This window comes from Pan troglodytes, chromosome 21 (assembly GCF_028858775.2).
Source record: "Pan troglodytes isolate AG18354 chromosome 21, NHGRI_mPanTro3-v2.0_pri, whole genome shotgun sequence".
NCBI classification, from domain to species: domain Eukaryota; kingdom Metazoa; phylum Chordata; class Mammalia; order Primates; family Hominidae; genus Pan; species Pan troglodytes.
This window is the reverse complement of record NC_072419.2, coordinates 22835861-22856566: the sequence shown is the minus strand read 5'-3', so window position 1 is coordinate 22856566 and position 20706 is coordinate 22835861. Positions and strand designations below refer to the sequence as shown.

Sequence of the window (20706 nt, the reverse complement as noted above, 5' to 3'; positions counted from 1 at the left end):
GAAGCTTGCGCCTTGCTCATCCCCATATTTAGCCTGAATTCAGGTGAAAATCTCAAGAGTGAAGAATTTTTAAATCTCTCATGCCTTACTATGAACTCGTGTTACAAATATATTGAGAGTGCACCATATTCTCTGCAGTTTTTTTTTACAGTCATACTATTGTAACTAATTCAATAATCTTTGATTCATGTGAACCTTAATGAAACCACCAGAACAGAATAACAGCAACCAAGACTCCAGTAGGCCATGCTTTCTGTTTTACCAATTGAGGTCAAGCCTGAACTCTTACCTAATTTGAAAAGTAAAATAATGTCAAGTATGTCTCTCAGAAAACTACTGGCATCTAATATGGTACCAGGCACGTGGTAGGAGCTCAGTAAATGTGTATCTCTGCAATGAGAGTCCACCCACCCCACCCCACCCCAGTTACTACCAAAGACAAATAGCTTATACCCTTAGAAGGCTTAAAATCTCCTAAGTAGAGAGATATATAATTAGTATTAGTTACATAAATCAATTAGTGCAACATTAATTATGTAATTAATATCCTGTGCTGTGTGTTCTAATCATGGCATGAACCAAATGCTAAGGGATCATGGAGGGGATGGAATAAATGATTCTTCCAGGGAGAAGGGAGTGGGAATGGGGCTGCTGCCCAAGGAAAAATCATGGTTTGGACACTACCCTGGGGGCTGAGCAGGAGCTCTCCAGGTACAGAAAGGGGTGTGTGGTTGAGGAGGCCGTTCAGAAGACCCTTCAGAAGACCTACGAATATGCTATATTTCTTTATTCACACGTTGTCTGGGGTGTGAGATTTTTAGTTCACTGAGAGCTGGGATTGCCTAGGAAAGTCCCTAAATGCCACACGAAGGGCTTTGGCCTGGGAGGGTAGTGAGACATCTGATTTTGAAGTGACAACATGACCAGTGGTTTATAGCCAGGCTGCTCGGACCTTAACCTGCATCACAGTTCCCTGGAGGGTTGGTCAGAACAGACTGCTGGGCCCCAGCCCAGAGTTTCTGATGAAGGAGCTGTGGGTGAGACCTCAGAACATGCATTTCTAGCCAGTGCCCCAGTGCAGCTGATGCTGCTAACCACTGGTTTAGACAGTAAACTGAAATATCGAGGGCAGAAGTCATTGAGGTCTGTATGTGAGTTTATTAAAATATCAAGTAAGGTAAGAGGCAAAAATCACTACCCAGAATATGCCAGTAATGATTTTCATTGTTCATCATTTTTGAGACCTTATTATATACACAGGGTTAATGGTTCCAGAGAGTCCCCTCTCTGTCATTAATGGTAGGATTCCTGGAGTCACCAGAAGAGTCACAAAAAGACTCCTCTGATACCTTCACTGACCTCACTAAGCTCAATTCAGAGGAATACAGTAAGTTTATAACATCATTGTTAGGTTCTTGGAAACTGCAACTTTAAGCAAACCAACTATAGCAGCTCCTCAAATGACATCATTTCATTCAACATCATTTTTTTTACAGCGTTGATGAGAAAATGTGGTTTGGCTGTATGTTGTTTTGCCTAAAGTTAGTTTCCAGGAACTATTGCCGATGTTAAGTGTGGATTTAACTGTACATAGAAAAGGTGGCTTTGGGCAGGCTAAGTTCTTTCCACATTGGGCCATCTTTCTTTCTCCTCCCAGCTCCACACACACACAATGGTAGCCTCCCACCTTCTATTGTAAGCACTCAAGGGTGGAGGGTGGTATTAAGGCAGAAGGGGGTGTATTGGATGCTTTTGGGGGAACATTCTTAGACGGGGATTTTATCTTCTTCTTGCTGTCTTGTCATCTTGTGCCTAAATGCCTTTTAGATTCTATTGCCTAGGAAATCACTTAGCTATATCATCATGTTCTCCCCAGCATTTGGTGTATGCAGTTCATTAGAGAAGTTGATATCACTTATAAGGACCACTGGGGCCACTGTGGGAAAGAAGAATGATACCCAAAATTGTGAGGCAGGTTCGAAGTACCATTTCACTATTCGGAGATTTCAAAAAATGGTGCAACATTAATTAGCTGTGAAAGCAACAAAGAGGAAAACACCATAGGCTAAAGCCCCACAAGCTGAGTGTCCAGTTCCTTTATCCTGATTTTGTTTGAGGCCTGCACAGAGAGATTTTAAAAAGCCATTGCTGATTCATTGTCACTAAGAGGCAGAGTATATTTAAGACAAGTCCATCTAGGGGCTCCCCTTTCCAACTCTTCAGAATGCCTGTGATGTGTCAAGTTCTGTTCTAAGGTGCAGTGACCAACAGGTAAAAATCTTAGCTCTCCTTAGAGCTTACATTCTAGTGGGGAAGAGAGGCAAGAAACAAGATATATTAGTAAATCCAGACCATGTTAGGTAATCAGAAGTGCTAAGGAGAAAAATAATTTAGGGAAGAAGAGTAAGCAGTGTTGAATGGGAAAGAGGATGCAATTTTAGATAGGATATCCAACAGGGAAATCACTAAGAAAGTGACTTTTGAGCAAAGACTTGAAGGAAATGAGGGAGCTAGTCATGTGAAAATGTGGGAAATGAACATTCCAGAAAGAGGAAAAGCATATGCAAAGTCTCTAAGGCCATACTTGCTGTGTAGCATCTTGGGTATACCCTAGATGAGCAAGGAAGAAAGTGGTTGTGGAAGAGCCAGGGAGGAGACAGATTGTAGAAATCCTTGTAGATCACTGGAAGAACTCGAACTCATACCCTGAGTGAGATGGGACATGTTATGAGGATGCTTCATATGAGCAAAGAAATGGCCCCATCACACTTAATGTTTAACAAGATCACTTAGGCTCCTGTGTTGAGAAAAAAATGAAGGAAGGAGGCAAGACTATAAGCAAGGAGACCAACTAGGAGGATGTTAAAAATAATCCAGGCAAGAGAAGATGGTGACCAACATATGAACAGTGGAGATAGTGAGAAATGGCCATTTTCTCATTCTATTTTGGAAGCTTGGCAAGAAGGGATTCACTGACTGACTGGATGTGAGATGTGAACAAGAAAGACAAACATCAAGGATGATGCCAGAGTTTTTGCATGGAACAGGGAGAAGAATAGCATTGTCATTTACTGAGATGGGGAAGGGGAGCAGGTTTGAATGAGATTAATTTTGGTAAGTGCAGCCATGATAAGTGTGAGATGCATATTAGACATCTGAGTAGGCCAGCTTGTCAAGTAGCCAGTAGGATATACGAGTCTGGGTTCAGGAGAGAGGTACAGGCATCCAGGGAGTCATCCACATGTAAATTTATGCTGTGAGATGGGATGAGGTCACCAAAGCAGTGAGTGCAGGTCGAAAATAAAACATGTTCAAGATTGAGCCCTGGAGGACTCGATGTTTAGAAGTCAGGGAGATGAGAAATCCCAGATGAAAAGAAAACTAAGATAAAAGTGTAGCAGTGGAAGCTGAAATAAATGAAAAAGATGTTTGAAGGAGGAGAACGCTATCAGACAGCTACGTCAGATCCTTCCCATAGACTGAGTACGATCAAAACCAAAAATTGACCAGTGGATTTAGCAATACAAAAGCCATTGCTAACCTTGGTAAGAGTAGTCTGGGTGGAATGGTGAGTAGATTTCTGAAAGACACCGCAATTAACAATTTTCTCCTCTCCTGCACCAACACAGCCTCCTTTCTGTCATATTACTCCATGAGCATTTAAACGCACCATTATTTCTCTCATCTTAAACTCCCATTTCGACTTGCCTTTCCCTTCCGTCTGCCACTCCATTTCTGTCCTTTCCATTAAAACAAAATTCCTGAAAAATTTTTGATGTCATCAATTTCTTCCCATTATTCCCTGGAATTTTGTTTTAAGGACTTAAGGTTGTCAGCTGAGAGGATGGAGAGAGGTGTTAAAGACTTGAGGACAAAGAGGAGTAATCATTTTGTAAGAGAATGGAAGAGTGCACAGAATTGGAAAACGTGGCATGATTGGTGGGTGTCATCAGAGGCGGACTTGATGGTGGCAATTGTGACTTTAAAATGAGATCAGTCTGTTTGGTGGCGTGTTATTCCTCAGCCCCATTCTGCTGGGCAGGTGCAGGCAGGGAGTGAGCAGACAGTTGGTTTTAACAAGAGTTGTGATTTATTTTTGTCCAGAGAATTTCAAGAGTGGGACAGATTTGAGGTTTTGTGCTTATGAGGATTTCTCATGGTTTTCAAGTTGAGTGAGGAAGAAACCAGGGCAGAGGTAAAAGGACATTAGAGGTCAGGGTGTTGGAGGGATCATCTGGGTGATTAATGAAATTACCAAGAATCATGCAGGAGATCAGTAGGGCTGAAGCAGATGACAGTGAGCAGACTCTAAACCTTCAAGGAATTGGGGAAGCAACCAGGGTGAATGGCTGCCTGCAAGGAGGAGGGTAGAGCAGCAGGGTCTGAAAGCACTATGCTCACAGAGTAGAGAGTTCAGAAAGGATACAGGAGCAGTTATTTGGAAGTTGGAGTGAAGAACAAGAGTATCGACCGCCATCCCAGCACGGTAGGATGAAGAGTGTGGGGGGAGAAGACAGTCCCGGCTGGAGAGCATTGCCACGGAAGTGCTTCCTCACGGGAGAGCCGGGTTTCAGTTACAGCAAAGATGAAAGGGATGTTCCAGAAGAGGCTGAGGTCCTGGGGGATTTTGCTGATGATTGCCCATGAGCCCAAGAAGTGCAGTGGAAGCATTTCAGGAGAAGGAAGGAGAGCCAGGAACATCAGAGTCTGAGGAATGTGAGAAACCTAGGCTTCTGGAGGTGGCTTTCTGAGGAATCTCGAGTCCCAGTATAGTATAGTCTCACCTGTGAAACATCCTGCATCTTACTACTCACAGGTCATGAAGTGGTTCCATTAACTTCCTGGGCTTTTCTGTGCAAACAGGCTGCAGCATGCCCTGTTGGAAGGCAGCAGGGCCCACTTGTGCTCCAGTTTTGTCTTTGCCACCTGGTTTGTGTGCAGCCAAGACTGTGAATTGTTGGGCTGTGGGCCAGAGGAAGCCCCCACATCCTCACTGATTGTGCTGGCCTTGCTCTCAGTGCCTCAGTCGGGTCTGCTGAGGAGGAGCAAGCCAGAGAGGAAGGCCAACCAGCTCACAGCCAGGAGCAGGGTTTCCCAAGCTCAAGTGACGTGCTTGCCAGCTTTAAATGCTTACTGCTGCAGAGCACCTGCACTCTTGTTTGTAATGATTTTCTGTAAATACATTCACTTTTGTTTTCTTATGGAAATGTCTTTTTCAAGGAAACTCATAAGAAACCTGCCACAATTGAAAAGTTATTGTAAAAAATGAGTACAGAACCAGAATGATGAAAAATTTTAAAATGTACATCCTCATACACCCTAGATCATCTCATTTGCCACTTTTGGGAAGTGAGCGAATCAAAGAATGGCTGGGACTCAGACTCCTCCTTACAAAGCTGCCCACCTGTGTCTTCTCTCTTTCTTGTTTCTACTTTCTACTGATGGCCCTATGATTTACATGTGGGAGAATCAGGCTGAATTATTGTGCTTGAGAAGAGCATTTCCCTTATGTGCAAGTTAAGTTCCCATAAAGGAGCATGGCCTGTGCAAAGGCCCTGAGGTGGCAGAGAATATGTGCATTCAGGGATGCAGCAGGAGTGAAGACACCTAGCAGGAGAGGCCTGCAGACAGGCTGCTGCGGGCAGGTTAAAAATGTAGGTCTTTTTCTATGAGCAGCATGAAGCTCCCCTTAAGGAGGGTCACCTCCCAAATCAAATGGTTAGATTTGAGTTCTAAAAGATCTGTTTTCAGTCATGCAGAAAAGGGATTGGAGAGGGCAGATGTGGGGTGGACAGTTGGGAGATGCTCTTGCAGAGTCCACAGGAGACCCAAAGGCCTAAAGTCAAATGGTGCTGATGGCAAAGGATGGAAGGATAAAGTTCTAAGAAATGTTTAGAAGGCAAAAGGGGCAAGACTTAGCACTTGTTTGAATGCAGGGATAGGAAGAGAAGGGAGGTCAGGGATGACTTCAGCATCTCTGGCTGGCATTGCTGGGTAGGTGGTGGTAGAATGCTTTGAAATGGAGAATACCAGAGCTGGGACTGGAGGGAATATGTTGAGTATGGTTTTGGACAAATTGAATTGGAGGTTCCTGGGTGACATGGGAAGAAAGATGTGCCAAGTTGGGTATGTGGGTCTGGAGCTCAGAAGAAAGGTGGGAAGCGGAGAAAGGAATTGGAGATTCATTGGCCTGTGCTTTAGGTGTGATTGTAAAGGCTGATGTGGTCTACCTGCCTCTTCTTGTCACTGTGACCTTTCATATGTGAGCTGATGTGCAACAGAGTTTCCACTCCAGCTAGCCTATTAAAGGCTGAATTGATTATTCTCCCTCTGAAAAAAAGCAAAATATACTGTTGTGTTATTATACTAACAATGACTGAGAGGCAGTGAGATTTTTTTCCTCTTCCACCTCCTCTTCTTTAAAAGTGTTTCTATAAAAAGGGACACTTTTTATAACCAATTAAGAGATGACCATCTGCCCTTCACTTTACATAGACAAGCTGCCTATAACAAGATCTGAGAGCCAAAGCTGCATGTTTAAGTAAAGTACATTTATTATTTCTAAGTTGTATTTATGCAGCTAGATTAATGTTTTCAGTTCTAGAGAAATTTTACATGCTAATCACTTTTTTTAAATTTAATTTTTAAATTCTTTTGAAAAATTTTAGTGACTTTTGCTTCTTAATGCTTATTCATTTTGGTTTTCCTGGTTAATAGATTACTGTCCTAGATGAGACATGGACTGTATTCAGGCGTTACAGTCGTTTTCGAGAAATGCATAAAACATTGAAGTTAAAGTATGCAGAGGTAAGTTATGAAATTATTATCTCCGATTAAGAGCATTCATTTTATAAAGTAAATGAGCTGATTGCATTAGTAATGTTATCTCTCTCTCTGTCTCTCTCTTCCAGATACTAGCTTATTAGTGTCACTAAGTCTTACTTCAATAACCCATTTATCAAAGATAACTTTAAAATTTTTCTTCTTTGTTCCATTTCTGTTCTACACAATTTAAACATTTTCTTAACAGAAGATTTTGAAAGTGATATTACAATGACAGTAAGTGAACTCCATCCTTCTCATAAATTTTATGGTAAATTTTAAATACATATTTTAATCAATTTATAACTTCTCAATTTGAGACCTATTAAAATTAAAATAACTTCTTCATATAGATTTACACTTTTTTCTTTAAAAAAGAAAGACTACATTCATGCTTAGTCTTATACTTAATGAGAAGTCAAGTCATAACAGTTATTTTGCCATTGAACGTAGAGGGAAAGGTAGATAGAAAATGCAGAATTATCTAGAGACCAGAAAGCATTTCATGCATCAGATCAAATATCCAGAGGGTATTAATACATTAGTCATCTTTTCCTTTTTGAACAAACACAGGTTTCTCAAGTAATTTTAAGCAAAGTATTCCTAGAAGGAATGTGTGTTTTCCAAGTAATGATGATGATGATGATGATTTTACTTCAACTAAAGGAAGCATTATCTAGGTCCAGCTTTCTGGGAATTTTGTGTTGAACTGACTGCAGATCAATCAACAGTCATTGTCTAACTAGCCTGCTTTCACCAATTATTGGTTTTGAGCACTATTTTTATGGTTTTTTATGACATTCTAAAATATAGTTAGAAATTTGGTTCACTAATTTGGTTCACATTAAATAATGTTTCCTTAACATTCTCATGGCTTCCACCCTTTTTAAAATCTGATATAAAATACAAAGAGAAATAGCTTTTTGTAAATAAAATAGTTCCCTGGTGTATAGAAGAATCTTGAGCTCAGGTAGAATTAAGCTGTGTTAGTTTGTTTGCATTGCTATAAAGGATTACCAGAGACTGGGTAATTTATGAAGAAAAGAGGTTTATTTGACTTACAGCTCTACGGGCTCTACATGAAGCACTTCTGGTGAGGGCCTCAGGAAGCTTCCAATCATGGTGGAATATGAAGGGGACCCAGTGTGTCACATGGGGAGACAGGGAGCAAGAGAGAAAGGAGGGGGTCCTAGACTCTTTTTCACAATCAGATCTCAAGGTACTCATTACCATGGGATACCATCAAGCTGTTTGTGAGGAATCTGCCCTCAAGATCCAACACCTCCTACTAGGCCCCACCTCCAACATTGGGGATCATATTTCAACATGAGATTTGGAGGGAACACACATCCAAACCATATCTTAAGCTATCTCTGAAATTCTGTTACTAAGCTGTCACACTCTCTAGTCTTTTATTAAAAATTTAGGAAACTTCAAGTGGGAATTTGTTCCCAAGAGGCTTCTTGTAACAGTAATAACATCAAAATCAAGTTATTAAGTTTGTTTCTGCAGTTTAATTTTCGTGGCTGAAATCAATATTGACAATTAAAAGAAGTATTGTGTACATATGAAATGTACAGAGCAGCTTGTTTTTAAAGTGAGCTTTGCAGCTCATTAACCACTTGGTTTTAAGTTACTACATCAGTATTTTAATAACGGATGGATTTTGCATATTTAATTAAACTCACTGAATTCCCAAAGCAATACCTAGCAAAAGCAATTTCCATGAAATAAAAGCACTCAGACTTTATATACACACACACACATTCATTCCAGGATGTATTTATTTTATATTGATTCTTTGATTACTTCAACCCATTCTGTGTAGGCACATTTTTCTGGATTCCAGTAAGACTGTGACAGACAAGAAAAAAATTTCTTCTTCTATATATCTTAAATATGGGGCAGACAGTAAACAAGGAGAAAATAATAGCTAGCACTTTAAGAGTAAGCATGCAGTGTTGCAGTTGCCATTTAAAGTGAGTTACATGCCTTATATGAAAACTAGCAATAAAGAATGGTGGGGCAGAAGGTGTTGGGCACACTTTAGTACAAGGTTGTTTCAGGGTTGGGCTCCTGACAAGGTGGCATTCAAGTTGATACATTAGCTGAGAGATATTTAAAAGAGTTTTCAGAGCACCAATATACAACTCTAATCTGTGTTTTTAAAGAAAACTCCAGAATGAACCTAACAGAAACAATCTTTAAAGATATAATAGAAGAAAACATACCCAAGGTTAAGAATGACATGAACCAGTGAGTCGAAGAAGTTACTTGGTACCAGGCAAAATGAATGAACACAGATTATCATATACATGAGAGTATTTTCCAGAGGAAAAAGGGTGTATTACAAATATGTTTTTAAAAACCTTCAAATGAAGAAAATCAAGTTGATGTCATTCATTAATTCACTCATCTGTATTGAGCAACTCTGCATGGTGAACACATTGTGAACAAGACAGCTGCATTCCCTCTTCTCATGAAGTAGAGAGAATAAACAGTGAACAAATAAATAAGGCAATTTCAGCTTGTGTAAAGTGAATAAAACCAGGCCTTGTGACAGTGTGGCATGAGAGCTGGGTAGTGGACTACTTTAGGTGGGGCAGGCCAGGCACACCTTTCTGAAAGAGTGGAATTTGTGCTGAGATCTGAATGTTGAGAAAGAGCCAGCCATGAAAATCTGGAGGTGGGTACATTGTAACTCACGGGAAGAGCAAGTGCAAAGGCCCTGCAGTAGAACCAAGTTTGGTTTGTTCCAAGAACAAAAAGGCCTGGAAAAGTGGTGAGGATGGTAGAGGAATGTGGGCAAAGAGGTAGGAAGGGACTCTATCATGTGGAGCCTTGAACTGTATTCCTAGTGCATGGGAAGCCACTGGACAGTATTAAGCCTGGTAACAAAGTGGTTTTATTTATACACTTAAAAGGTCATTTTAATGGCCATACCGAGTATGCATGGTTGGGGTGCTAGAGAGCTCAAATCCAGAATTCTTTTTAGACATTAATTTGAGGATACTTTTAAACACCCAATTAGAACTATCAAGAGAGATGAAGGATATAAGCCTAAAGTTTAAAGGAGAAAGATATTATGAACCTTCTCTTAGAAATACAAGTTATTGTTTGGATCAGGAATAATTAAGAAAAATTTTTTTATTTCTTTTACACTGAGTAAAGTGCTTTTATTTCTGCTTCAATTTCTAGCTAAGTTTCAGTCTTCAGACCATTTCTATTCATAGGCGACTTCTGCTCACAGAAGCCTCTTTTCCTGAAGACAGGCTCAGGATCTCAATGTTAGCTAAGAATGGAAATTGGTTCTCCATGTTGTGTTTAATTTTGTGGCTTATAATTACTCTCACATAAGGACAAAAGAATGTTATATATAAAGGAGAACCCACAAACACGTGTGTGCATGTATTTGAAGGAAAACAGACTATGAGAGTGGTGATTTGAAACCTTGTAGTAAGCTCCTAAAACAAACACCACATGTTGAAAGGTACAGACCCCGAGGAGTGCCATGCCGTTGTTTGTGTCCATAGCCATAACTCCAACACTTACAAGGTGCTGACCGTGGGCCAGGTGCCGTGCTGTACATCTCATGTGGTTCTCGGACATCACTGGGAAGTGTGGGGGCTGTTACCCTCCTTGTTTTATAGAGACAGATACTGAAGAGTGGGAGATGTAAATAACTTGCCTTGTATCAAACAATTGATGAGCAGAAGCCAGTCCCAGGCCATTGCACTCTACTTTCTGTTTCTAAACCAACAATAATATAAAAATGGGAAAAAAGAATTATTTCTAAAAACACAGTAGCCTGTCATTCTAGATCTAAATCTTATTTCACTCACAACAGCATTGTCCATTTAACATTTTTAAGATAAAGCTTAAAATTAAGTTGAATATCAGCTGTCTCTTTTCCTGTAAAGTTCTTTTTACTCTTATGCAGCTCAGCTTCACGTAGTCATACTTGCTAAGTATTTGTTGAGATTTGAGATCAATGTTTATTACGTATTTGTCAATTATTATTGCTCTCATTAGTGCTTATATTATTACCATCTCTGTAAATAATGCTAATCTGCTCCTCCAAGTGGACTATTTGGCCTGACAACATCCTAGAAATCACTTGATTTGCTAAAGACCTAACTCTTTCAGGAAAGCCAAAGGGTTGATACAAAAGGATCCTGAAAATTTCCTCTCATGGGTGACTATTTTATAGCCAAGTGGGAACATATTTTATTTACTTCGCTCCTTCACCAGATTGGGCTCATTATTTCTGTGGAAGTAGAAGACTATTCTGGCTCTCTTAATTGCAAGGGTAACAAAATGTTTGATGATAGTATATTTTTAAATGACACATATTAAATTTACCTAGCCATACAAGGCTCCAAAATTTTAATCAAGCTAAGAAATATCGAAAAGCACACTGGAATTCAAAATATACAGAATTAGGAATATGCTTGCCAAGATAGACTCTTCTGTCACCTTAACACTTTAGTTTTAGTTAGCCTATAGTCTTTTGGAACTTTGTCTAAAATGATATCCTGCCCATTCACATTTCATCTGGAGTTTAGCCGTGGTCTCCTGGGGGATATACTTTTAACAGTTTGGTGTGACAGGTCTCTTGATGGAGATTTGTTTTCTTTTGGTAATCTTTTTTCCCCAATAATAAATTACATGTTCATTATAAAAGTTTGACATTATTCAACAATATGTACATGGAATGTGAAAGTTCTTCTTAATCTAACCCTCAGTAGGAATGATTTGCAACACTCATCAGGAAGTCCTCCTGGGTCCAGCTATGCATTCAGACTCACAACTCCCATAGCCCATGCTCAGCGTCAGTTTCCCTGGAAAGGACACAGGACAAGAATCACTGCTTGCCAGCAGGGCACAAGGGCTTGGAGAAGCCCTCCAAGCAGTCTCTGGAGCAGTCCACTCGGCTGTCTGAGAGCTGTTCTTGCCTCACTTCTCCAGGTGATAGCTAACGTACAGAGTTGAGCCCCACATGGGCATGTGTGAGAACCACTCTGGCCTAGAATCCCGTGCCAGACGGGAGCCAGTGTCTCTTATAACAACTCCATAGGCAGAATTTCTAGAGTCCCAACAGCCTGCTGAGTTACCAGTCATCTCACTCAGAGAATCCTAAAGCTATGGCTTCCCACCAGACAGCTGTCATTTCTGCCTGTCCAGATGCAACTTATTGAGGCAGGGAGTCAGGGGTGTCATTTTTACCATAAGCATGAGCAACGTTGTCTCATAACAAACTTGGCATGTCACCTTATCAGGTTTCCAGAATCCTGTTGATGAATATTTGGGTAGTTTCCCAATTATTGCTGTTGTGACTACTTCTCTGTAAACATTCTTGAACATATCTATATGTCTTCTGGTTCATGTGTTAGACTTTCTTTGTGAAGAAATTTGATAATTGCTTAAATGTTCTTAAAGACTTTCTGAAAAACCAAGATCAGTAAAGAATGCACTACGTTAGGTAGACTGAGAGTCCTGAAAGCCATCACCCTAGTGAGAAAGTTTAAGAATTCCTTAACCATCATTCAGCTAAGCCTTCTAATCCCCCTGTTCACTCACATTCATTTGGTTAATTATTTACTATAATGTCTCCTTAAGGAGAATGATGTGCTTGTCAACTGAAGACCCCTCAGGAATACTTTATATACATTTGGGTGGTGAGCCAATTAAAGCAGTAAGGAGTTGTTGATTATTAGATATAAGATAAGTCTCTGAATAAAATAGAAGTAACCTAAGGTTAATACAAACAGAACTTAGGAATTGAGCAGACAAGAAGACACTGGGTTCCATAAAATTCTGGGAAGTTGGGGTTGAGAGCAGGGGAAAAGCAAAAACCAAAGAAAAATTTAGTCCTTGTTTTAATTGTATGATGACAGATTATATGAATAAAAAACCTAAATTTTTTGTACTTTGTAATACTGAAGAAGGACAGATTTGCTGCATGTGATCTTCAATCATATACGAACATTATTGCCATTCTGTTTTCAGATTCACTGTATGAGTAGGCTGAGTTCTTCACTGGAGGTGCTGCATTACTCAGGGTTTTTTATTTTTATTTTTTTTTTATTTTTATTTTTTTTTTTTTTTTTGCTGAATGTGTTTTTATTTTTTTTATTATTATACTTTAAGTTTTAGGGTACATGTGCACATTGTGCAGGTTAGTTACATATGTATACATGTGCCATGCTGGTGCGCTGCACCCACTAACTCGTCATCTAGCATTAGGTATATCTCCCAATGCTATCCCTCCCCCCTCCCCCCTCCCCACCACAGTCCCCAGAGTGTGATATTCCCCTTCCTGTGTCCATGTGATCTCATTGTTCAATTCCCACCTATGAGTGAGAATATGCGGTGTTTGGTTTTTTGTTCTTGCGATAGTTTACTGAGAATGATGGTTTCCAATTTCATCCATGTCCCTACAAAGGATATGAACTCATCATTTTTTATGGCTGCATAGTATTCCATGGTGTATATGTGCCACATTTTCTTAATCCAGTCTATCATTGTTGGACATTTGGGTTGGTTCCAAGTCTTTGCTATTGTGAATAATGCCGCAATAAACATACGTGTGCATGTGTCTTTATAGCAGCATGATTTATAGTCATTTGGGTATATACCCAGTAATGGGATGACTCAGGGTTTTTTACATTGTTGTTTTATTTTTATTTATTCATTTTCTTTAATCTTAGCAGTTTCTTCTGGATTTCAAATGGGTTTCCTCTTTTGTTTTGAATTAAGTTGTCCTCTTCATCTATTGACATGTATTATGCAAGATAATAGCTCCTTCTGGCATTCATTTTCTGTTCCCCTTCATTGACCTTGTATGGAATCTTAATCAAATTAAACCTGTGTTTTCCAGTTCACGTCTGTAAAGTGATAATGCCACAGCTAGTTTGTAGAAGATTGTGAGAGCCTCAGATACAATGTGTTATTGAAAGCAACTATGAAGTATTATGCAGCATCTTCCAGAGAGCAGATCTTTGAAATTTTATCATGCGAATAATTTCTGTAGTGCTTTTTCTGTATGAAAACTATGTATTTTTGACTCTATTAAAATCAGTGTAAGGCTTTTAAATATCAATCAAGTTACATTCTCAGAAACAAAGCCCGCATGAAGTATTCTCTTTTTGTTTCTATGAGAAGGAGATAGAGTTACTGTTTCTGTCTGGTGTTCATGAAGCTTACCTGTAGATCCAGGTCACAATCCAAGAGTCCAGCAAAACAGAAACATAGCTCATCAAGCTGAAGAGAAAAAAACTTTTAAAACCACATCTCTTTTTCATCCATTAGCATGAGTAGTGAAGAGCTAGTATCCCCCTAGCTTTTTGGATGACTGGTCTGGTATTTTAATAAAGTTGGATGACATGAGGCTGGAAGGTCAGAGGTCATCAGGAGAGTTACTGCTTCCAGGAGATTCACAGATGCCAACTCCTGTCTGACTTTTTTAAAAAGACTTTATTTTCATACATTTAACAAGGAGTCCTTCTTTTCAAATGCTAGAGCCTAATGAGCACTGCTATGGACTGAATGTTTGTGTTCCTCCTAGATTGTGTTGAAATTTAACCTACAATTTGTTGGTATTAAGGGATGGGGCCTTTGGGAGGTGACTGGGTCATGAGACCCTCATAAATGGGATTAGTACCTGAGGGAGCTTGCCCCCACCTCCTGCCATGTGAGAACACAGAAGGGGCCATCTGTGGAGAACAAGACCTCAGCAGGTACTGAATCTGCTTACACCCTGATCTTGGACTTCACAGCCTCCAGAACTGTGAGCAGTAAATTTCTGTTGTTTATAAATTACCCAGTCTAAGGTATTTTGTTATAGCAGCCCGAACGGACTAAGTCAGAACCTTACTTTTCAAGGACGTAAATCTCACTGTGAAACAGATGAAGCACTGGAATCAATCATTGAGGGTCTTTTGATGATATTCTTGGCTAAATGATTCTGAAGCCAGTTTGTGCTGCTGCGCTTAGAGGCAAGAGAATGAATTTTGAAAATGAGACATTTCATGTATTAAAATGTACAATCAAAACAAGTGCTAGGGGATGCCTGTGCATCATGAGAGTATAAGCTACATGGAACAGTTCATGTTGCTTGTCTTCATCATAACTAAGTTATCACAGTGAGTCATTAGAGTCCCCAAGTTTCAAACACAGTCAGCCTCAATCAGCCACATCCCTAGGGAGTTCCCTTCTCCCCACAAAGCTGAGAGAAAAATATTTTGAGAGCCTTCCATAAAAATGGAAAATTGCTGTGTTAGAGCAATTGTTCTCTCACATCTGGCATTCTCTGGGTGCCCAGTAAATACTAGTGGGAGGGAAGAAAACGACTAGGCAAGAGGTTACTTAATTTGTAGATGGACTTTCAGTTAGTGCTGATGAACCATTTCTCACCTTCTTTATTTTCTGAGCAGCACCAAAGAAAGAAATGAAAAGAATTTGGCTGTTGGCCTTATATTTGTCTTGGACAACTATTGACCATCTATTATTCAAATGCATTATAACAGTTTTATTACTAGCATTTCAAGTTTAATATAAAAATTGCAAATCTGCTCACCACCCAAATTATAATGCTACCAACTGCAGCCACAGAGAGCACCCAGTAAGCCTTAGATAAATTCAGTTGCACCAAGCCCTCAGCCTCCTTGAATTTCTAAATAGCAAACAGCTATGCAGACAAAAATAGAATACAGCCAGCTTCCTGACCTTGTACATTATCAGAGGCCCAGGTAGTTCACTGTGTGGTTTGTATCACACCATTCTCTTCAACTGGTAGATAACTAGCATTTAAATCACTGCTTTCAAGGATGAGTGGAGGCGCAATGAGCATCCAAATTACCTGGGAAGCTTTTCCAAAATATGCAGACTCAGGCCCCAAACTAGGAATTTCTTATTCAGTAAATCTGACTTGGGGCTCAGGAGTGTGTAATTGGGAGCAAATCCTCCATAGGATGTTCTCTGGACCACTGATTAAGACATTGGCTGTCCTCTTTTGCATCTATCTTGGGAGCATTAGTTGATTTTTTTTTTATTTCAATAGATGTTTGGGAAACAGGTGTGTTTGGTTACATGGATAAGTTCATTAGTGGTTAGTGGCGATTTCTGAGATTTTGGTATACCCATCACTCGAGTAGTGTAAACTGTACCCAATGTATAGTCTATTATCCCTAATCCCCCCTCCCACCCTTTCCCCTGAGTCCCCAAAGTCCATTGTATCATGTTTCCTCATAGTTTAGCTCCCACTTATGAGTGAGAACATACGATGTTTGGTTTTTCATTCCTGAGGTACTTCACTTAGGATAATGGTCTCCAATTCCATCCAGGTTGCTGCAAATGCCATTATTTTGTTTCTTTTTATGGCTGAGTAGTATTCCATGGTGTGTGTGTGTGTGTGTGTGTACATGTATACATATACATACATATGTATGTGTGTGTGTATATATATACACACACATATATGCATACACATACACACACATATATATGTTATATATATATATATATATATATATATATATAACATTTTCTTTATCCACTTGGTTGATGGGCATTTGGGCTGATTCCATGTTTTTGCAATTTTGAAGTGTTGTGCTGCTATAAACGTGTGTGTGCAAGTGTCTTTTTCATATAATGACTTCTTTTCCTCTGGGTCGATACCCAGTAGTAGGCTTGCTGGATCAAATGGTAGATCTACTTTTAGTTCTTTAAGGAATCTCCATACTGTTTTCAATAGTGGTTGTACTAGTTTATATTCCCACCAGCAAGTGTAAAAGTGTTCCCTTTTTACCACATCCATGCCAACATCTTTTATTTTTTTGATTTTTTAAATTATGGCCATCCTTGCAGGAGTAAGGTGGTATCGCATTGTGGGTTTGATTTGCATTTAACTGATAATTAGTGATGTTGAGCATTTTTTCATAAGTTTGTTGGCCATTTGTGTATCTTCTTTTGAGAATTGTCTATTCATGTCCTTAGCCCACTTTTTGATGGGATTATTTGGGTTTTTTTTTTTCTTTTTTTTTTTTTTTTTTTTTTTTTTGCTGATTTCTTTGAGTTCCTTATAGATTCTGGATATTATTCCTTTGTCGAATACATAGTTTGCAAAGATTTTCTCCCACTCTATGGGCTGTCTGTTTATTGTGCTGATTATTTCTTTTGCTGTGCAGAAGCTTTTTAGTTTAATTAAGTCCCATCTATTTATCTTTTTTTGTTGTTGCATTTGCTTTTGGGTTCTTGGTCATGAAGGCTTTGCCTAAACCAATGTCTAGAAGAGTTTTTCCAATGTTATCTTCTAGAATTTTTATGGTTTCAGGTCTTCTATTTAAGTCTTTGATTCATCCTGAGTTGATTTGCATATAGGATGAGAGCTGATGATCCAGTTTCATTCTTCTACCTGTGGCTTGCCAATTATCCCAGCACCATTTGTTGAATAGGGTGTCCTGTCCCCACTTTATGTTTTTATTTGCTTTGTCAAAGATCAGTTGGCTGTAAGTATTTGGGTTTATTTCTGGGTTCTCTATTCTGTTGTGTTGGTCTGTGTGCCTATTTTTGTACCAGTAACATGCTGTTTTGGTGACTGTAGCCTTATAGTATAGTTTGAAGTTGGGTAAAGTGACACCTCTAGATTTGTTCTTTTTGCTAGTCTTGCTTTGGCTATGTGGGCTCTTTTTGGTTCCATAGGAATTTTAGGGTTTTTTTTCTTTTCTAGTTCTGTGAAAAATGATGATGGTATTTTGATGGGAATTGCATTGAATTTGTAGATTGCTTTTGTCAGTATGGTCATTTTCACAATATTGATTCTACCCATTTATGAGCATGGGATGTGTTTCCATTTGTTTGTGTCATCTATAATTTCTTTCAGCAGTGTTTCGTAGTTTTCCTTGTAGAGGTCTTTCACTTCCTATTCACATTTCTAAGTTTTTTTTTTTTCAGCTATTGTAAAAGGGGTTGATTTCTTGATTTGATTCTCCGCTTGGTTGCTGTTGGTATATAGCAGCACTAGTGATTTGTATACATTCATTTTGTATCCTGAAACTTTACTGAATTCATTTATCAGATCTAGGAGCTTTTTGGATGAGTCTTCAGGGTTTTCTAGGCATATAATTATATCATCGTGAACAGTGACAGTTTGACTTCCTGTTTCTGATTTGGATGCCCTTTCTTTCTTTCTCTTGTCTGATTGCTCTGGCTAGGACTTCTAGTACTATGCTGAATAGAATTGGTGAAAGTGTGCATCCCCCTTGTCTTGCTCCAGTTCTCAGTAGGAATGCTTTCACCTTTTCTCTGTTCAGTATATTGTTGGCTGTGGGTTTGTCATAGATGGCTTTTACTAACTTAAGGTGTGTGCCTTCTATGCTGATTTTCCTGAGGGTTTTAATCATAAAGCCATGCTGGATTTTGTCAAATCCCTTTTCTGCATCTCTTGAGATGATCATGGGATTTTTGTTTTCAATCCTGTTTATGTGGTGTGTCACATTTATTGACTTGGGTATGTTAAACCATCTCTGCATCCCTGGTATGAAACCCACTTGATCGTGGTGGATTATCTTTTTGATATGCTGTTGGATTTGGTTAGCTAGTATTTTGTTGAGGATTTTTGCATCTATGTTCATCAGGGATATTGGCCTGTAGTTTTCTTTTTTAGTTGTTATGTTCTTTCCTGGTTTTGGTATTAGGGTGATACTGGTTTTAAAGAATGCTTTAGGGTGGATTCCCTCTTTCTTTATCTTTTGGAATAGTTTCAATCGGATGGATACCATTTCTTCTTTGAATGTCTGATAGAATTCAGCTGCGGGTTGATTTTTCATTAGTGTAAAGCACCAGATCTAAAAGATGATTTCCAGTGACAAATATTCTTGTCAAAATTAATGACAGACTCATTCAAACCTAGACAGTGGAGAAGAAATGTTAATTGTCTCTTTGATCACCAAAGATGTGGACTTTATTACTCTTTCCTCTGCAATAAACAAGGAAACTTCCACAGCAATGAGCTTGGAACTGTTTGCACATTGTGAAATGCCAGCACCCTGAGGGATCATAACGACTGAATAGTCCAGTTTTCATTTTAGAAATGAGGAATCAAATACCTATGGAGAGTTTTGTTAAGGTCACACCAAGATTTAGGACATGGGGCAAGGTTCATGTCTCCTAATTCCTGGTCCCATGCTCTTTGTCTGAACCTCCCTCTCCATGGCCATGTTCACTTTAAAAGGGAAAATTCACAGAATTCTCTAGATGAGACCAAAGAAAAGAAAGCCTGTTCCCTGTAAAAATCTGTTACATAGCAAGTCTCCATGGATGATAACAATGACAGGTTCCTGTCATGTCTGTCTCTGCAACAATTCAAATCGTAGTAAGAAATTGAAAATACACTTTAGTTACTTCATCTGCATATTTATTCTTAAAAGTGAAATATTTAATATTCACAGATCTGAAGTATCTTTCACTTTAAAAAATGTTTGTGGCACATATGAATGTCCTCAAGTTTACATTCACTGGGTCATGCCTGAATGAAACTGACACTGGGCTTTGGGGAAAATGAGACTTCATGTGGAAAAGTTACAGTATTTATACCAAATATAACTGAAAGATGGTGTAGTGCTAACTATGTTTCCAAATTTGATTTTATATCTAGGATGACTCTAAGTTTTAGCTTTTTGGTGACAACAGGACAGCAGCTTCTGTTAGGGATATATTCTGATTTTAATCACTGGCTGCTTCATATTGACCACCAACAATGAATTCTGTCTTGTTCCTTCAGTCAGTTCATACTTCAGGAGAGTCTAGTATGTTGCAGACTCTGGTCTAGGTTCAGAAGAGATGTTCATAAATATTGTGTGGTATGGGCTTAAGTTACCCTATCAGAAGTCTAAAGGTAGCTCATTACTCCCTTCATAATCCAGCTAGGTTGTCCTGAAGAGTTGCTGCTTTATGCCTCTAACAAATCAAACTTGGAAGATAATTGCTTATTCGTTTGTGAGTATATTTCTCAGTGACAGCTGTTCTTATAAGGCCTTGGGAGCTGCTATTAATTTTGAGTAGTCAGAAATGCTTCCATCTAGTCAGATGTGAGAATTATGGAGCCTTTTGATGAGTTTTTATTATTTGCATTTCTCAAAAGCTAGAATGGCTTAAATTTACAGCCACAAACCTTTAGGGTGCAGATGTTTCAAAAGCTGCTAGTTACCATGTAGGTGGGTCTACTTGCAAAAGACAGGTTATAGCAGATTTGACCAATTCGAGTGCTATGTTGTATTTTTTCTTCTAATCTTTAAAAATTGGGTAAAAGTTAGATAGCCAAATATCACGAGTAAAGAAAATGACTAGTAAATGAGGAATGACAACAAAGTACACTTTTATCAGGTGTTAACAGAAGTCAAATGTTTTCCTTTTATTAGTAAAGACTCCACAACTTTATTAGTTCTCAATTTCCTTTCAGTGATTTATAACCCAGTTTTAGCTGCTCAATTGTTAAAAATCATAAAAGATAGGCAAGGCTTTTTATTACCCATTTTAATTTCTTTTCTATATTTTAGGGCTGCCATTATTTATATCCAAAGTAATAGCGATGCCATTTATCAAAATGGCTTATGCTGTCTGTTGCCTCCAAGACCACCTGCACTTAATACAGGGTCTGGCTCAACTAAAATGTGAACTTTGCCAAGAGAAAAGGCTTTCAAAAACAGGAAACTTTTCCATTACATTTTTCCATTACATGTCTTCTTGATGGCAGCAGACTGGCTGACCTATCTTATTATAATGTAATAAACATTGAAGTCAGGATTTGAGCCTGATAACTCTTAGAAGAAAATTGGGCTGTGTCAGTTCACTGGGAATCAGAAAGAGAAAAATCAACTTATAGAT

General features: G+C 38.9%; 1 protein-coding gene across 7 annotated transcripts in view; it reads left to right on the top strand.

Moving 5' to 3' along the window:
* Positions 1 to 20706, top strand: part of KIF16B (kinesin family member 16B) — a 302464-nt gene that overhangs the window by 229877 nt on the left and 51881 nt on the right. For 4 of the 7 annotated variants that reach the window (XM_009436832.5, XM_009436829.5, XM_063803040.1 and 1 more), the window contains one exon: positions 6718 to 6807. The exons of the other annotated variants lie outside the window; for them this stretch is intronic. In XM_009436832.5, the coding sequence (XP_009435107.2) occupies positions 6718 to 6807 (90 nt within the window). The remainder of the gene's footprint in view (positions 1 to 6717; positions 6808 to 20706) is intronic. 7 annotated transcript variants of the gene reach the window in all.